We start from the raw sequence: 18,166 nt of genomic DNA, 5'->3' as shown, positions 1-18,166 counted from the left end.
TCGGGTCCACGCTCCTTTGCCTTTGCTTCTCCATTCCACCTCCCACTCCATTAGGGTTTTTTGCCTTTCCTCTTTAGGTGTTTTCTGTTCTTCCTTACGGTATCGTCTTGTGCGTTCTATAGCCAGCCGCTCTATGGGTATTAGGCCAGCTATTACCTGTACGGCCTCCAATGAGGTTGTTCTATAGGCACCACATATTCGTATGCCAAGCAGCCTTTGTATTCTCGTCAGCATTTGTTTGTACTTGGCCATCTTTAGTGTCTTTCCCCATATTGGCGCTCCATAAAGCATGACTGAGTGGGCCACTGATGCCAGTAATCTTCTCTTACTCGCCCGTGGTCCACCTCTACGAGGCATTAGCTGACCTAATGCTGCGGTTAAACGTTCTGCTTTTCCCGCTACTTCCTCTATATGCTTATTGAACTTTAAGTTTCTATCGAACCAGATACCGAGGTACTTTAATTTCTCTCCAGGTTTTACTTCCACACCTTCTACTAGAAATGAGATCGGGCCATGTCTTTTCTTTCCGCTCAACATTATTGCTTCAGTTTTCTCGGGGGCTAGCCTGAGACGCTTCTGTTTCATCCAGTCACTTATCATTGTGAGCGCAGTGTTGGCCTTTCTCATTAGCGTGCGGTCTTTTTGTGCCGATATTATTAAGGCTAGGTCATCTGCAAAACCAACAAGGTGGACATCAGATCCTAGGTCCAATCTAAGTACCTCGTCGTATAGTATGTTCCACAATGTTGGTCCCAAAATAGAGCCCTGTGGCACTCCACTGCTTACTTCGAACGTTTTCGTGGTTCCTTCGGCATCCCTGAACAAAACGCGTCTTTGTTCGAGGTAGCTACTTATAAGGTTATACATGTATTGAGGGAAACCTCTCTTTTTTATCTCCTCAAGTATAGCTTGCCAGGGTGCAGAGTTGAACGCATTCCTCACGTCAAGTGCTATTAGGGCACATAGCTTTCTGTCCCGTGGTGTTCCTTGCTTAGCTGCTTCAGCAATTGCTATTACTTTTTCAATAGCGCCTAATGTGGATCTCCCTTTCCTGAAGCCGAATTGTGTGTTCGCTAAGTTGTTCTGGTCTTTTAGCTGTTCCTCTATCCTGCTCAGTAGTAGGCCCTCCAGTAGCTTCCCGTAACAGTCTAGTAGGCATAGTGGTCTGTGTCCCGCAGGGTCTTCCGCACTTTTATTTGGTTTCCGCAGTAATACCAACTTCGCTGTTTTCCACATGACTGGAAATATTCCTGATCGTATCACACTAGTCATAACTCGTTTTATCTGTTCGGGTATTATTTCCAAGGCCAGTTTTACTACTTCTGGTGGTATTTGGTCGGGGCCAGGTGCCTTTTTAAGCTTGATTCGATCTCGCACTTGCTTAAGTTCCTCGTCAGTGACCTCCGGTACTGCTTGCACTGGGATTACTGCTCGCTCAAACTTTTCATGCTCGGGAAAGAGTACGCCAACTATCTCCTGTATTTTTTTCATACTTATTTGTATGGGAGGATGTCCTTTCAGTTTTTTGGTTACAATTTTGTACCCAAGTCCCCAGACATCTTGGTCTACTTCTTCACAGATAGCCTCCCATCTTTTATCTTTAGCTTTTAATATTAGCTTTTGCAGTATAAATTTAGCCTCTTTATATTCCTGTCTATAGAGATTGGACTGTATATCGTACTGGGATCTATTTTTCTTGTTTTTGGAGTTTGTCCTCGTGTATCTCCTTCTGCACTCGATGCACTTTCGTCTCGCATCGGCGATTTCACTATTCCACCAGTAAACTTCCTTCCTCTTTTTTGCTTTTCTACCTACCTACCTACTTATAGTTCGCGGCTGGTGAGACGTCAATCGGGGGTTGAGGTGGGGGGGAGGGGGCTTAAATACATTCATTATATTATTTTCCTAAATCTCATAATTTTGGAAATGTTTTTGAAGATATCCAGAAGTGTTACCCACGAGAGTTGTGCCTCGGACAGCATTTTTAAAGCCGTCCTGCGCCTGGTGTCTCTCTGGTCGTGTCGTGCGGCTGTGCATACACTCTCAGATAGATGGCTGATTAGCTATGAATTTGGGAGTTTACCACTGTGGATACTGACCTGACCGCCGCCGTGGCCAAAATTCAGGCGGAAGGACAAGGTGTGATCGCAATCCAGGGGTAATTTACATCTAAAGAAATTAAAAATTAAAGTAAATATCAATATGACAAAGGCTAACCCTACACCAGACGAGAGCAAAATGGTTTTCGTAAGAACTGAGAAATGTGGATAGATCTTCGTGCTAACGTGAAGTGTTTTTGTAACGTGGCTCTGAAGTGGGTCAGTTGTTTTGAAACGACATGACAGGGCAAAAGATCACGAGTAAGATCTCCAGAGATAGTTAGAACAAACTTCTACAGCGTTATTTTATATTTATGGCTAGAGATAGGTCTGGATAAGAAACGATAGTCAGACAGGGAGACAGAATGGGGAGAGAAATATTTTAAATTGTCTTGGATGGGTCCACGACATCTCAAGCATAATATGGGCAGACGTATATTTCGTCATTATCTAGACAAAAATGCCAGGCAAGTAATTGAAACACACGCACGCGACGGGATAATTACCATAATTAGAAATACTTACAAAAACATCACATTGTTAAGTACTGATAATGTGATAAAATAACGCCATAAACAATGCTGTTTTGCAAGTGCGCCTACCTAATGCCACATGCGTCTAATGCAACGCATTCGCTATTTATAGGTACCTAGGTACTTGGGTATTTTATTTATAATAAGTATTTTAATTACTTATTATGAATATTATGCCTACTACCAGGTGTACCGTACCTACTTAGTTCGTTTTTTTTTCAGGTTGACCTGTTCAGCGAGGACTGGCTCCGGCAGAGCAGTTGGGAGCCGTCGCATGAAACTATCCTGCTCATACACGGCTATGCAGGCGGAGACGACACTCTGCCTATTGTAGTGCTGAGAGATGGTATGTTCACACTTGTACGTATGTCAGGTTGGCCTGCTCAGAAAGGACTAGCTTCAGCAGAGCAGTTGGGCACCGTCGCAACTATCCTGCTCATACACGGCTATGCTGGCGGAGACGACACTCTGCCTATCGTAGTGCTGAAAAATGGTGCGTTCAAAGCTACATCTCTATGTCAGGTTGACGGAAAGCTGCTCATCATCATCATTGCTACAATCTCAATAGTTGTAATAGGCCAGTAGCGAGAGGGTGTCAGCCAATTTAGAGGTGATTGCGATCGTCATTCAACGTACCGCAATAAACCCCTGATGTCCAGCGAGAACTGGCTCCAGCAGACAATTTGTAAGAACTAAACAAATATGCAAATAAAAAGTCAAGGATTCCTGTCGTACCACCACTTGCGACATTTTTGCGCTAAAGTGAAAGTGTCTTCGCGTAGAAGCTGCGGCGCCAACCAAACTGGCGTGCATTCTGCATTTCCCATGACTTTCACCGATAAACGCATAATACCTACAGTTCGTTACCCTCATATCGCAGAGCTTGCATTTTTTCGATGATAAGTAGGTATGCCTACTTTATTAACTACTAGCTGATGCCCGCAGCTTCGCTCGCGTGGATTTAGGTTTTAAAAAATCCCGTGGGAACTCTTTGATTTTCCGGGATAAAAAGTTGCCTTTGTCCATTTCCGGTATGCAAGCTAGCTCTGTACCGAATTTCATATAAATCGATTAAATGGATTGGTCTTTAAGAACCCCGTGACAACTCTTTGACTTTCCGGGATAAAAATTAGATAAAAATTGTCCTTCCCCAGTATGTACGCTGTACCAAATTTCATGAAAATCGGTTAAACTGTTGAAAGCTAGACAGACACACTTTCGCATTTACAATATTACGTACCTAGTATGGATTTGGTATGTTATGTACCTATAGGTAAGCGAGGAATCTATATGAATACTTTTTAAACGAAAAATGTATAAATAAGTGAGTGCTTAAAATTATCATCTGATAAGGCAATGAGTTCAAAATATCCATTTAAAAATAGAAGAATGTTTATTGCGCAAAAATGTAAAACAGAATCCCATCGTTCAACATTTTTTTCTTCACAATGACGAAATGGAGTGTTGATTTAAGTGCAAGTAGGTAAGTATAAATAAGTCATATGTAAATAGTAAATACCCTTTATTTATTTACAAGTTATATTATTATTGTAAAGAATATTATTGTAAATTGAACAATTGAAAAGAGCAACCGCCGAGTTTCTTGCTGGTTCTTCTCGGTAGGAACGGCATTCTGAACCAGTGGTAAATTATTTGACGATTCAAAAGCACTTGTAAAAGTTTATTTGAATAAAAATCTATTCTATTCTATTCTATTCTATTCTAAAGTATAGGTACCAGGCAAACTATGTACTATAAGTGCCTATCCATGGACAGAGTTACAGGACCTGTAATAAATTATCTCTACCAAGGATAAGATCTATCTACTTAGTGCACCCTGGAGAAGATTTCGTAGCATTTGAATATAACTTGAATCTGCCAATCCGCACTTGAAATGCTTTGTCAAATCCTTCTCATTCTGTGAGTTCTGAGAGGAGACCCGTGCTCAGTAGTGAGTCGGCGATGGGTTGATCATAATGATGATGATGATAATATGACTTCGACTGCAAGTCAAACATTGCAGCTTTGACTGCAGAAGCATAGTGAACTGGAGTGAGGAAACTTTCGCATTGTTTTTTGTTTTTTTTTTAAAAGAATATTAGCCATGCTAATCATGACTAATACTCCTCTTCTCCAACTAAGCGTAAAGCTTGTGCTAGGAGTGGGTACGAAAATCGTGCAACGGGTGGGGTTTGAACCGCTGACCTTTCGGAATTCAAACCGCTCCTCAAACGTTGAGCTATCGAGGCTCTTTGTCAAATATTAGGCTAGTGGTAACAACTAATTTATATTATCTTTTAGGTCAAATGTATCTATTAGTACTGTGGGTAACATTTGATGCCTGCGAGTGTAGGTGAAACCTCGAAGTTTTGTGAGAAGTTCCCTAACTTTCGTGAACTGTGACAGAAATTCCAAGGTGTTCTTCTAGCCTACCTCCGTCGCGGCGGCTACAACGTGTTCATGCTGGACTGGGGCCAGCTCGCCCAGCCGCCCTGCTACGTCGCGGCCGTGCACAACCTGAGGCCCGTCGCGCGCTGTGTGGCGGAGGCCTTAGGGTCGCTGAGACGAGCTGGGCTGAGGCCCGATAGACTCACCTGCGTTGGGCACTCGCTTGGCGCGCACATGTGCGGCATCCTGGCTAACTATTTGAACTTCAGACTGAATAGAATTATAGGTTTGTAATTCTGTTTGATCTAAATAAAATCGGATTTACACTTTATATGAGTAGATACCTAAGGTCAATCGCTGTGTAGTCATAAGGTAGCTGAGACGAGCTCGACTGAAGTCTGATAAACTCGCTTGGTTGGGCTCTCTTGTGTTGGGCACTTCCTTAGAAAACGGAGAATTTCCTACTGAGATCCAGATAATTTCAACAAAATTGGCTCTATAAACCGAAAAATATCGGGAGCTGTATACCCAATGTGTTATTTCTATTATGCACTTAGATAGATTCGTTACCCAACTATGGACTTATAGTTTCTCATGAGCAAAGAGTAAATGTATATAATATAGGGTATCATGAGGCTTATTTACCTTGATATGTCAGTCACTCAGTCAATTTCTCTTTATAAATACATAGATTTCTTTGAAGAGAACAATGCCTATTGGCATGGATTAAATAATAATCGGAATCTTCCTTCTAATAGAAGGATTTGTAGGTAGGTAGATAGAGTAAATAAACTCCATTGGGTAGACAAACAGCTTTCAAAGATATCCTGTAGATACCTCTGATGGAATGGAGGATTGAGGTTCATTGTTATATTCTCTTGTTCAGGGTTAGATCCAGCGCGTCCTCTCATCAGATCCGCGCCAGCGCTGCGGCTCGACCCCGGAGACGCGAGGGCGGTGCACGTGCTGCACACCAACGCCGGCCGCTACGGGGAGGGCGCGCGACTCGGACACGCCGACTTCTGCCTCAACGGGGGACGCAGCCAGCCTTATTGTGAAGACACGCCCAGTATGTTTCACTCGTAAGATTTCTCCTTTCAGGAGATATTTGCCTGTTTTAGGGTTGCGTACCTCAATAGAAAAAAACCGGCCAAGTGCGAGTCAGACTCGCGCACTGAGGGTTCCGTATCATCGTACAAGATATTATTATACGTCCTAACACCTTTATGAAGAACTCTGCAAGTTAATAACGGTCTGCGCCATCTATATGTGATTTAGTGAACTAAATTTTTCATGAACACTTTCACGGTTTTCAGATTTTTTTCTTTACTTGTGCTTTGTTACTGTTTTTTAGGTACCTAGTAAGTAAATAGTTTGCATTTTACAGCAAACTTCGATATTTCAATAAAATATAACTGTGAAACAGTAGATAAGTATGATAAGATTGATATAGAGAGGATAAGAGTAGATCATGCACACTAGACTATAGGCTTACGAGGCAGTTGAACCAAAAATCATTGGGGTTTTTTGTAAAGATTTTCTCAGCAACAGCTCTGAGTTGGAAGAATTGGTCTCCCGTGTCTCGAGAGCTCATAAGTCGTTGGTATCCCTCTAATTGTGCTGAATTACTGTCCCATCACTTATCGGACTAAGGAAGGGATGAGAGTGAACCTGTGTTAGTGTTCACACAAATATGTACCATAATATCAATAATATGCACCATAATATCTTCTTTAGTTCTAGTAGTTGGCCAATCTCCGTTGCAATTGATTGCCGTGGTCGAAATTCGGTCAGAACTATAGTTACTTACACTTCATTAATTTTTGCAGACGAGGCACTATGTAGCCACGTGTGGTCGATCTGCTACCAGGCTGAGAGCCTCTTCCGGCCGAGGTCAGCCACCCCTTGCGGCAGGCGCTGCTCTGTGAGAGTTCCCCCGGGACGGGCATCGGCTTTGCCCGTACCTTTGGGACAACACGCTCCTATGACGTAAGTCATTTTCTTTGACTAAAGCACTAGTCATTATCATGTCATTATTATTGCATACGTCAATCAAACACCGCGGTAGGTAGCTAACTGCTTTATTCATACACCCGCACTTATCCTACACTACACATCTCTTTCCTATAAAAAGTCTTATTTACTAGGTTTACATAGGGAACACTTAGGTAATTCATCTTAACACTTACCCATCTACTAATAATTAAGTATACCATAATTATCTGCTTTTCCTTCCCCCCTAACTAAACACTTAAATCGTTAAAAAATAAACCTATTCTATTTTATCTGCTAAGAACTAATTGATTAAGTCTTTTAAGTACATTTTGTAATATAACCAAATTTATCAAAAACAAACTTTTTAACTTATCTCTCGTAACTAAGAAGTTATATTAGGTAATACTTATTTAAAAAAAATGCTAAAATGTACCACTTATCTAATTAATCAACCTGCCTCAATTGAAGCTTTCTATTCCTTAATTATTATTATTATTATCTTCTTGTAAAATGTTATTAATGCATAATTCATTTATTTTAAATTTTTGAATCCAACTCCTACCTAACAAGGGGCGACTCCCATTTTTTATTATGTACAATTGTAAGTTTTGTTGATGATTGTCCTCGATACATGCATCTACTAATATAAACCCGATCGGTTCAATTCGCGAGCCCGAGTATGAGCATAATTTAATTTCATCTTTCAAAATCGTATAATTCGAAAACATACTATTGTAACATCTTTCACTAATAGCCGAGATTTTGCTACCGGTATCTAACTCACATTTTAGTATTTTATTCCCTATTTTAACATTAATAAAAAACGGCTTGTCTCCGCTTGCAACCGCCCGTATATTGTACATTTCACTTTCCGAGTCATCACTCATAAAATTATGGCGTTTTTCGGCCGTTTTGTTGGCCGCTTTACACATCACCTTCAAATGCCCTCTACGTAAACACAAATCACAATTATACTGCTTATAACGACACTTATCTGCCCGATGAGGCTTTCCGCAGCGCCAGCAAAGCGCCGAAGAGGCCGCCGGCCTGGCCCGGCCCGCTGGTCCGCCACGCAGCGCGTGCAGCGCCTCGCCGCCCGCCTCGCCGCTGCCACCTGCCGCGCTCGAGCCGGCCGCGCCGCCTGGGCCGGCCGCGCTGCCTGCGCCTGCACCTATGTTGCTGCCGAAGTCCCCAGAATATGCACCGCCCAAACTATTGCGGCCGCTCACTCTGTCCACATGCTTCTCCGCAGCTTCTAATCCTAGAGCTAGCTCCACCGCCTTCTTGTATGTTAAATTAGTCTCGACCAGCAATCTAGCTTTAATATCCGTGCTTTGTAATCCAGTAAGGAACTGTTCACATAGATTTTCTTCTAGGTTTTGCCCAAACTTACATTCCGTTGCTAAATGCTTTAACTGCTGCAAAAATTCTAGTATGGATTCCCCAGCTTTTTGTTTTCGCTGTCGAAACACTTCCCGCTCCACGTATATTGAACGTTGAGGTTCTAAATGGTTTTTTACTATTGTTACTAATTCTTCAAATGTTTTCTCTTCAGGTTTGTTTGGTGCACATAAGTCACACATTAAATTATAGGTGCGTTCACCTACCAACGTCACCAACGTGGCCACTTTATGCGTACTTTTGATTTCATTTAAAAATATAAATTGTTCTACTCTTCGAACATATAATGACCACTTTCCCCCGAAAAGATCAAACGGTTCAATTTTACCGAACGGCATTTTACCACGTTACTATTTCACACGTTTTAACTCCCGACTCGTCGCCAATATTGCATACGTCAATCAAACACCGCGGTAGGTAGCTAACTGCTTTATTCATACACCCGCACTTATCCTACACTACAATTATCACATTACTATAATCGCAACGATTGACTGAATTTTTGCTGCAGATGTTCGTTTTAGCCAATAGTGAGAGACGTCCTATCAGAGAGAAAGAAATTAGTTTAAAGATGATTGCGATTTAAGATCGTTAACACTGTATAGCTACCAACTGTGGCGGTAGGCTCAGCATAGACCAGCTTTCCAAACTAATCTTGACATAAGTACCTACGTAACTACCTAATTACCTACCATCAGATAGATCATCATCACAGCCGTCCTCATCCAACCGCCTTTCAACCACCCTCTTTCCTACCAACCCACGCTACGTAAAGAATACGGTCTCAACTTTCAAGTTTTCTACTCCAACGGCCATCGTTCCCACGATAAGCCAGATAGCATGTGCAACTTCAGCTTGCTGATGGTTTATACTGTCTATGACTTAGGCTATAAGTTGACAACACTATGAAATTGAATATTTTTGAATTCAGTGCATCCGGGGCCTATTGCGTGGAAGACTTCACGACTCCATTCTGCCCGAGCACGAGCGGGCTGGCGGAGGGCGACGAGCGCTGCTGCCTCGACAAGCAGTACGCGGCCGCGGCCACGACCACGCGCCCGCCGCGCACGCGTCCGCGACCCGTGGCCCGGCTGCGCGCGCGCCGGATCAAGAACAACGACCATAACGTCACACTGGACGTCAACAATCACTTTTAAACGCATTTAGATACTGATTTTACTGGAATAAGTTTTTTTGAGTGTAGCCATAGTTACGAGCGTCAGCGATCTAATCGCAGATCATTTTCTTGTCTGTCGTGAGAAGAGCGTACTCTTGACAGAGCGGTCGTGGTCATCACTGTAATGCTATCACACGCTTAACATTCCTCTCTGTGTGCCTAGTGGGAGATTTTTAACCTATTCGATGGCGTAAAAGTTAACTGCGTTTTGTATGTAATTGAAACAGCGCCATCTTCTTGTCACTAGATGGCGCTGTTTCAATTCCATACAAAACGCAGTTAACTTTTACGCGATCGAATAGGTTAAAAATCTCCCACTAGGCACACTGATGGCTGCCTTCCTTGTGCATTCACTGTGCGCAGAGTCGGAGACGTCCATCGCAGCCCTCACTTGGTCTTTATAGAGATGATCATAGGCATCTACTATTCGGTAATAGGTAGATATAGTTCGCGACAGGTCGACATGGCAATCGGGGTATGAGATGAGTTCTGGAGAAGGGGCCCACCTGTCACAGACTATAGGTTGACAAATACATTCAAAATTCAAAAATATTTTTATTCAATTAAACTTTTAAAGTACTTTTGAACCATCAAATGCATCTACCACTGGTTCGGCATGCCTTTCCTACCGAGAAGAACCAACAAGAAACTCGGCGTTTGCTCTTTTTGAAGATTGTGTTCGGCAAATGCTGGTCTGTGTATGATCGGCTTTTTTGTATCTTCTGCAATATAATTCTAAGTCTTCTCACAGTAACTTCAAAGACATACCCCAAAATAAGTATAAATAGTTTTATATTATCCTTAATTAAGTAATTCGTTTTGTTAACTTTAAGAAGGAAAGTACAATATTTGTGCTATAATAATTGATTTATATTGAGCCAAAGAAATTACGATCGTAAAATAAATTATTGTTATAATTATATATAACTTTTGTTTAATTTTTCTGTTAAAATATATATAAAAATAATATTCTCTAATAAAATTGTATTCACTATTGCCCCTTTGCCATTAATCCCGTTCTTGGGATAACACTTAGAGCGGTTACGCACTCATCCGATGAATTCGTGAAAATACGGATATAAAAACTCAGGCCAAATTCGGATATTGCTTACGCACTAATCAGATCTCTGATCTGAATCCAAGCTATTCAGTTGACATCTTTGACATAAACGTCATATTATATCCGATTTGAATCCGAGGCACATCCAAGATATTCTCACAGATGACGGAACTCGAATCTAGTGCGTAAGCTACAATATAAATAATTCTATGATTTCTTCGGAACGTATTTTCACGGACTCGGATCGGACGAGTGCATAACCGCCCTTAAGTTCCCAGATCCTTCCGCATACCACTCAACTACGAGTAAGGGCCTCTGGAGACGACGTAATAGTAATATTAAATGACGTCTATAATATATAAAATATTTACGTAATTTTCTAGTCTTGGAAAGTAAATCCTTGAAAAAAAAACCGCATACTTATTAGATCCTTTATTATGCAACTATAATAATAATAATTAACTAAATAAAATAAAACTAAGGTGCAAAACACACTAACAGAGTTTAGTTTTCAAAAAATTCCGCTCCACTCTGCCACTGTGCCTTGCACCTCTGGCGATGAAACTCGACCAATGCTCACATGTCACAAGTACTATCAGCTCTTGTTTCCCGACATGAGAAGAGAGAGGAGGGCGGCTTTCTCCTTCTCTTTCTTGCGCACGATGTCCAAGGAGCGGTTCTTCCACGAGCTTTTGCGCAATTTGATTGGTCGACTGCCCACATAGCGACCTGAGAACAATTTTTTTTGAATATTAGAAACGACTACAAATACCGTGTTATAAAAAACCCCATGAAATGCGAGTTGGACTCGCGCATGAAAGGTTCATACCATCGTACAAGAAATAACACTTATTTTTTTGTGATCTGATCACAAATTCACGGTTTCAGATTTTTCCCTTTACTTATGCAATAAGACATTGCTACCTACCAAACATGATTTTAGGTCAATGGGAAGTACCCTATAGGTTTTGATAACTTCGATCTACTGGAGTATCTCCAGAGAAAAAAAGAAGCCTTTTAAGATGCTGCTGGCGATATGGGTTGTTAGATGCTGTAACTCACCGTCCATCTCTTTCATGGCCTTGATGAAGTCGCCGGGGTCCTTGAAGCTGACGAAGCCGAAGCCTTTGCTCTTGTTGGTGCGCTTGTCGCGTATCACTTTAGCTCTTTGAAACGACGTGTACTTGCCGAAAGTGCGCGTCTGGAAATGATTAAAACTAATATAATACCACTAGCTGATGCCCGCGACTTCGTTCGCGTGGATGTAGTTTTTTAAAAATCCCGTGGGAACTCTTTAATTTTCCGGGATAAAAAGTAGCCTATGTGCTAATCCAGAGTATAATCTATCTCCATTCTAAATTTCAGCCCAATCCGTCCAGTAGTTTTTGCGTGAAGGAGTAACAAACATACACACACACACACACATACAAACTTTCGCCTTTATAATATTAGTGTGATAGTGTGATTCAATAAATCTTTGGATGTAACTATATAAGGCTAGAGATAGTTATAACGGAAAGGGTTTTGAAGATTTTTGCCTACCTAGTGATCCACCATTTCACCACTTTTTTTCCAAAATAGCTGCTAAGTGCTAGGCATAAACATAAACTGATACCACTAGTACAACATTGATACAGACACTTCACTATAACTTATCCCTTGTTGTTATGTTGCCACCATTGCTTTGTTTGCTTTATTCCTTAGAACTTAGGGTTTATTATTGTGTGCACTGCAATGGTGCCAACATGACCGCAAGGGACAAGTTATAGAAAACGGTCTGTAGCTTATATCTAGGAAACGTGATACTTTGGAAGATATTGTGTTGTACAATAGTTTTTGTATTGATGCCAGCTATTGATTAATACAGGTTTCTCAAAAAAGAGAATGGCAGACATATAAGCAGGCCAAGCTTCATACAAAAACATTCATACAACTTTTGCGAAGTGTATTCTGCCACAACTTTACACAACAAATCTGGAGACCCCTTGGATGGCTAAATTAATATCCAAATACATTGTGAATAACTCACAAGAAGTTCATCAGTGACGTCATTGCCCAGGTCCCCGCAGAACATTCGGAAGTCATCGTCCGGCCAGTCCAACAGTGTGACGTCCTCCCAAACCTGGCCGCCTGCCGTACGAACCACCTATAGAATACACACACATAGTATTGAATATAGGCACAGTTCACAACAGTTATGAGTCTATTTCCATGATTGCCATATTTTCTACTGTACTTACTTAAAACTTTTTTTTATTTATAGACTAGGGCTTGGCCGCAATTAGATCTGCTGGCAAGTAATGATGGAGCACGCTTGCCTAGAAGATGTTTATCACTCTTGACTTAAATCTTACTTATTATATAAGACATTGATCAGAGTAATTTTTCACCATGGCATCTCTAACTATTGAATATACTTTATTCACTATCCCTTTCGGTCACACAATTGGTAATATTCTAGAATCGAGATGGTTGTTTTTCTAAGTAATAGACGCAAAGAGAAATACGCTGTGACGTCAGCGCTAGCACAAGGAGAGCGACTTTCCACTATGCTCTCTTTATAGTATTGATACTATTTTCATAACCTATAAAACGATAAATTCAAAAGCAGAGAAAGAGAAATGTATGTGAGTAATTGCAGGTTTTAAGGGTGATGACAGAGACCTAGAGATTACTTCTGATGAGGAAGTGAGATAGCTTACCTTCCGATGTTTCTTCTCCTTCTTGGCTTTGGGCGCGGTGGTCTCCGGCACGGCGACGACGGGCGGCGGCGGCGGGGCGGGGGGCGGCACCTCTATCACTTCCGGCTCTACCTTGGGCGGCGGGGACGGAGGGCGCTCACGTTTCTGTGGTTGTACACATTTCTATTAGTTTTAAGCACAGAATGGGTCTGGTTATAAATTCCCACATTTTTGGCTATAACTCAAAAACACTTTTTGCAGTTAACAGCTTATTGTGGGAGAACAGTGCTATCCTAGTATTCGTGCGGAAACTCCTAGGGAACTAATTAGATAAACCTGGGAAGTAAAACATTATCTAAATACATGATAATTGTATCTTTCAGTTAAGAGTCAGTTCCGAAACCAATAAAATTTTAGTCTTCTGATATGACATAATATAGAATACAAAATTGCTTCCTTAAAGTATAAGACAAAGTTAGATAGATAGTAGAAAAAATATAAGTACAACAGAAAAAGTGAATAAATATGCATAACCTAATAGAATACATGAGACTGGTTACCAAACATGCCAAGAAAATTGAAAAAAAAAAATACCCTTTTCTTGCTTTCACTTTTCTCTTTCTTAGTCTCATCCTCCTTAGGCTGCTTGTACAGTTTGGGTGCTGCCGACAGCACTATAGGCTGGGGTTTGGGCGGCGGCGGCGGCGCCAGCTGCGGACCTGGGAGCCCTGGGCGCATGTACGGCATGGGGCCTGGAAACCCTTCTGGAATTCCAGGAGGACGGAGGCGTTGCACCTGGAATTTTTATTTTTAAATTAGTCTGGAAAGTTGAGTTCTTATCTTAAACATTGTGTAAACCCCCCATAGTGTGGGATAAGACCCAGAAGTCTAGAATCATAATGATGAAAAGGACACCCTACTTTTTTTTTACCTTACCGACAAGGCTGTGCTGCCAAGCATTCCAATATGATGCCATGTAGAAACCGATTAAGGGTATGAAAAGTTTAATGAAACTACCATACCCTTCCAAGTTAGCCTGCTTCCATCTTAGACTGCATCATCATTTACCGTCAGGTGGGATTGCAGTCAAGGGCAACTTATATCAGAATAAAAACCTTTACTCCACAATAGGTTACAACTTACAATTGGCAATAAAATATCACACAGTATAGACAGCAACCTGTGAAAACTTACATGTTATTAGTTATCTACATTCTAAATTGCAAAACATAATTCCTATAAAAAATTTGTTACTGTAATGTTATAGCTTTACCAAACATACTTAACACTAACAGCACAGGGCTACCAATGTAAAAGCTACCTGGGTTGCCCAGGCTCACTTTAGGAAGTACATATATACTTGGGAAAGTGAGCTGCTTGCTAGGCTTCTGGAGCTTAGATGCACAAAAGACATTGTAACCATATGATTATGTAAGCTAAGATGAAGTTGATTGATAAAATACAATACTCACTGAAGCAGGCACCATCATAGGGTTCATAGAAGGTGGTGGTGGTGGCGGGGGTACAGTCGGGTACATCAGTCTAGCTCCCATGACGTCAAACGATTGCAGCAGTGCTGGTGGGGGTGGAGGTGGAGGTAAGGCACGCTCTAGTTGTTGTTGTACCACTCCAAATGTAGCTGCACCAATCACAGGCCGTATGGTCACCAACTCCGAGCCTGAGATCTCCGCCTCGAACCTAAAATTCAATTCACAAATAACTGGTGTTAATTCTTTATGCTACAAATAACTGGGACTTAAATTTTAGACATTATAGCACATGTTAAATGATGTAATAAATGTTTTTTTTTTCTCTCGTCTGGCTTTACACTGATTAGCCAATGTTAAATTTGTAGTTATTTACAAGTTAGGGAAACTATATGTATAAGTATGGACTTCGTCTGTGCCGGCGCCCGCCGACATACACGCGGTGCCCCTTTAGAGCGCTTCCCAGTCACTTCCACCACCAATAAACACCAGCAGAACACAAAAAACGCCAACTTCTAACAAAAAACACTCCAAAAAGTCACAACACGCGCGCCAGCAAACGCCACCACAGATGAAGTCCATGATTATTTTCTATACATTGTAATTTGCATTTCAGGTTCAATTAATTTGCCAGATATTTGGTTTTAGGTGTGCCAACTGCTGGGCACAGATTGTCCCAGTACATTCACTATGATTTTACTGAACATGCACTCCTCACTGTGAAAATTTAAATAGGGTTTTAGGACGAACTATACCTTGAATAAAAGAAGGTACCCTTTATTCAAATCGATGGCAACTCATTCAATAGCGGAGCCAAATTGAATCCTTACTACTTAGTTCGATTGAAACACGCATCTCAAATAAATTTGAACTTGTAAGTAGGTACTCAAACAAAACATTATCTCTTTAAAAGTGTAAGCTACTTGTAAAACACATTATTTATATTAATGTTTTATATATTAGTATGATTCGAGTTCCTTTAAATTGTAAACTGAAGAGAGACTATATTAAATGCGACAACATACCTAGACATTTCATCTTGCATTTGCTGGAATTTGCTGGAGTCGTCCATGATGCTGCACAGGATTTCAACTAAAAGCAATCCAAAACGTTTACGTAGTAACGTTAATAATGCTGTTCAAAGTTATCCTCGGTTAATAGTACGTACAGATTGATTCATTTTAGGGCTTCTGCGACACTCTTCCCTTGTAGCCAAACAATTCTTTAGGCGGATTGAAATAGTTATCTGATGTTTATAATTTTATATTGGCTTGAACCTGTGACATGGGAGAAATTTGAAATATTAACTTGCTACTAAATCGAACCGTAATGCTTCTGATTGAAAAATTATTTCGTTTCGACATCAATTTTTATTTTTAATTTTAATAATTTTTAACAAATGAATGCCACATAACCTAAAAATTCAATCGATAACCATCGACAACGTATACCGCAGATAAAAAATTAGTGCAAACCATAGACAGTATTTTGTATAGAGTGTTAAAGGGTATTTACACATTTACAGAAGTTGATTGCAACCATGGATGGTGAGCTGGGGCCTCGGAATCCCAGCAAGTCCAAGAGTCTTAAAGCACACACTAGCGGATACACTTTGGATCATCTTTGGATACACTAGCGTGCCTATATATACATGAGTTCATTGTTACTGCTGCTATTGACGACGTGTGTTGACTGCATTATGGTCTTTGAATGACATTTGATAAATGACAATGACGTGACCAGACGTGACAATGACATTGATGGATGCCATGACGTTGTTTGTTGGTTTTAACTTTGAGTTTGAAAAATAAAATTATTTTCAATTTTCTCAAGAAATAGATTTTTATTTTATGCTGTATGCAAGTTTTGCAATAAGTGTTTATTTTTATCCGAGAAAATTACACTTACTTACTTTTTTCTTCTGAGCTATTTATAATAATGATTGAGGAGGACAACAAAACGCTCTGGTGTGGCAATTTAGCTGAACAAGTGACTGAAGAGCTTTTGTACGAGCTCTTTTTACAGGTTTGCTTTTTCTTAATACAATTATGTTTTAAATAGTCTGCAGTTAGTCATATACTTAAGTAACATTTTATTATCACTTATTACAGGCAGGTCCACTAGAAAAAGTAAGAATTCCAAGAGATCGAGATGGGCGCCAAAAAAACTTTGCGTTTATAACATTTTGCCATGAAGTATCAGTACCTTACGCTATAGGCCTTTTCCGTGGTACATCTCTATTCCACAGAGCCTTGAGTTTGGATACAAGAGGTAGAGTGACGAGGCTTCCTCCTCCTATACGAAGTGGCACAGATGCTATGCCAATTTCTGACTTTAATGGCCAAGCAAACATTGCAAAACAGTTTGCTGATATGACTGAAAGACTATGGGAGGAGAACCCTAGGCCTAGCCATATGCCAACACAGAGGCCAGAGAGAAATGATAAGCTAGTGATGGCCAGTCTACAAGGTAACTGGTCACACAGGCATCATCCGTACAAACCCAAGGATAATAAGGCTCATAATCAGAGTGAATATAGACATAAAGATGACAAGTTTAAAAGGGAAACTAGGAACAAACGTAACTCGTGGAGGGATAGGAGGGGCTATGGGAATCGTAGACGAGATTGATCTAACTTTAAAAGTAAATGGAAGTGGATATAAGAAATGTGCAAGGAAGATAAATGATCAGCTAGTAAATATCAAGGACATGATAAGATCTGATTGCTAGTGTCTACTGAGTACTGTGTGTGGATAATATGCAAAAAAAAAGTTTCCTACTGGTATATTTTGTCCTAATTCATCTTGGCATATTTCTGGTGGTACAATATCCACAATTTAAGCACTAAATACAGAAAATGGGGTAACATTATGCAGCAACGGACTTGAAATAGAATTTCTAAATAGTTTTTTTAATGTAACATATAACACAGAAAACTGCAGTGGTATTTCGATCCAATAGCTCACTTTTTAAGAGTTCTGCTCCCTACTTGGAATCTATTATGTTTAATGCTCCAGTTTTTATTGTTAAAACATCTAATGGACAAGGAGTTTCTTTTGCGCCCAAAGATTTCCTTTTATGTTATATGAAGTTTTTATCATGAGGTTTAGTTTAAGCTAGACTAATTTGCATGATGCAAGGCTACACGTCAAAGACTTGAGTGATACTCTATTGATTGGTTGGGTGCCAGATAGTCTGAAATACTTTCAGGAGAATATGTTATCATCATCATCATCATCAACCCATTGCCAGACCACTACTGAGTACCATTTGTTCATCAGTCAACATTTCTTTTCGCTTCATGCGCTGTAGGAAAGTATATTAAATAAACAAGCGCAGACATTT

At 40.5% G+C, this 18,166-nt stretch overlaps 3 protein-coding genes across 4 annotated transcripts in view; 2 read left to right on the top strand and 1 right to left on the bottom strand.

Annotated features, from left to right (window-relative positions):
* Positions 1–9,753, top strand: part of LOC123869756 (pancreatic triacylglycerol lipase-like) — a 35,736-nt gene extending 25,983 nt beyond the window's left edge. For both annotated transcript variants that reach the window (XM_045912760.1, XM_045912759.1), the window contains exons 3-7: positions 2,855–2,978; positions 5,061–5,306; positions 5,907–6,089; positions 6,850–7,009; positions 9,348–9,753. In XM_045912760.1, coding sequence (XP_045768716.1) covers positions 2,855–2,978; positions 5,061–5,306; positions 5,907–6,089; positions 6,850–7,009; positions 9,348–9,573 — 939 coding nt within the window. In that variant the 3' untranslated portion in view covers positions 9,574–9,753. The remainder of the gene's footprint in view (positions 1–2,854; positions 2,979–5,060; positions 5,307–5,906; positions 6,090–6,849; positions 7,010–9,347) is intronic.
* A 1,317-nt stretch (positions 9,754–11,070) lies between these two features.
* Positions 11,071–16,261, bottom strand: LOC123869891 (RNA-binding protein 42). Its single transcript, XM_045912975.1, has 8 exons — positions 15,990–16,261; positions 15,847–15,913; positions 14,807–15,032; positions 13,929–14,129; positions 13,356–13,499; positions 12,683–12,799; positions 11,716–11,854; positions 11,071–11,382 (listed from the first exon to the last, which is right to left on the bottom strand). The coding sequence occupies exons 2-8, from the start codon at positions 15,891–15,893 to the stop codon at positions 11,249–11,251; spliced, it is 1,008 nt and encodes a 335-aa protein (XP_045768931.1). The 5' UTR covers positions 15,894–15,913; positions 15,990–16,261; the 3' UTR covers positions 11,071–11,248.
* A 409-nt stretch (positions 16,262–16,670) lies between these two features.
* Positions 16,671–18,158, top strand: LOC123869895 (RNA-binding protein 7). The gene is made up of 2 exons (XM_045912982.1): positions 16,671–16,846; positions 16,933–18,158. The coding sequence occupies exons 1-2, from the start codon at positions 16,760–16,762 to the stop codon at positions 17,449–17,451; spliced, it is 606 nt and encodes a 201-aa protein (XP_045768938.1). The 5' UTR covers positions 16,671–16,759; the 3' UTR covers positions 17,452–18,158.
* Positions 18,159–18,166: the final 8 nt, after the last annotated feature.

Source organism: Maniola jurtina, chromosome 11, assembly GCF_905333055.1.
Source record: "Maniola jurtina chromosome 11, ilManJurt1.1, whole genome shotgun sequence".
Classification (NCBI taxonomy): Eukaryota; Metazoa; Arthropoda; class Insecta; order Lepidoptera; family Nymphalidae; genus Maniola; species Maniola jurtina.
Note: the sequence above shows the minus strand (reverse complement) of the source record. Positions and strands in the feature narration are given on the sequence as shown.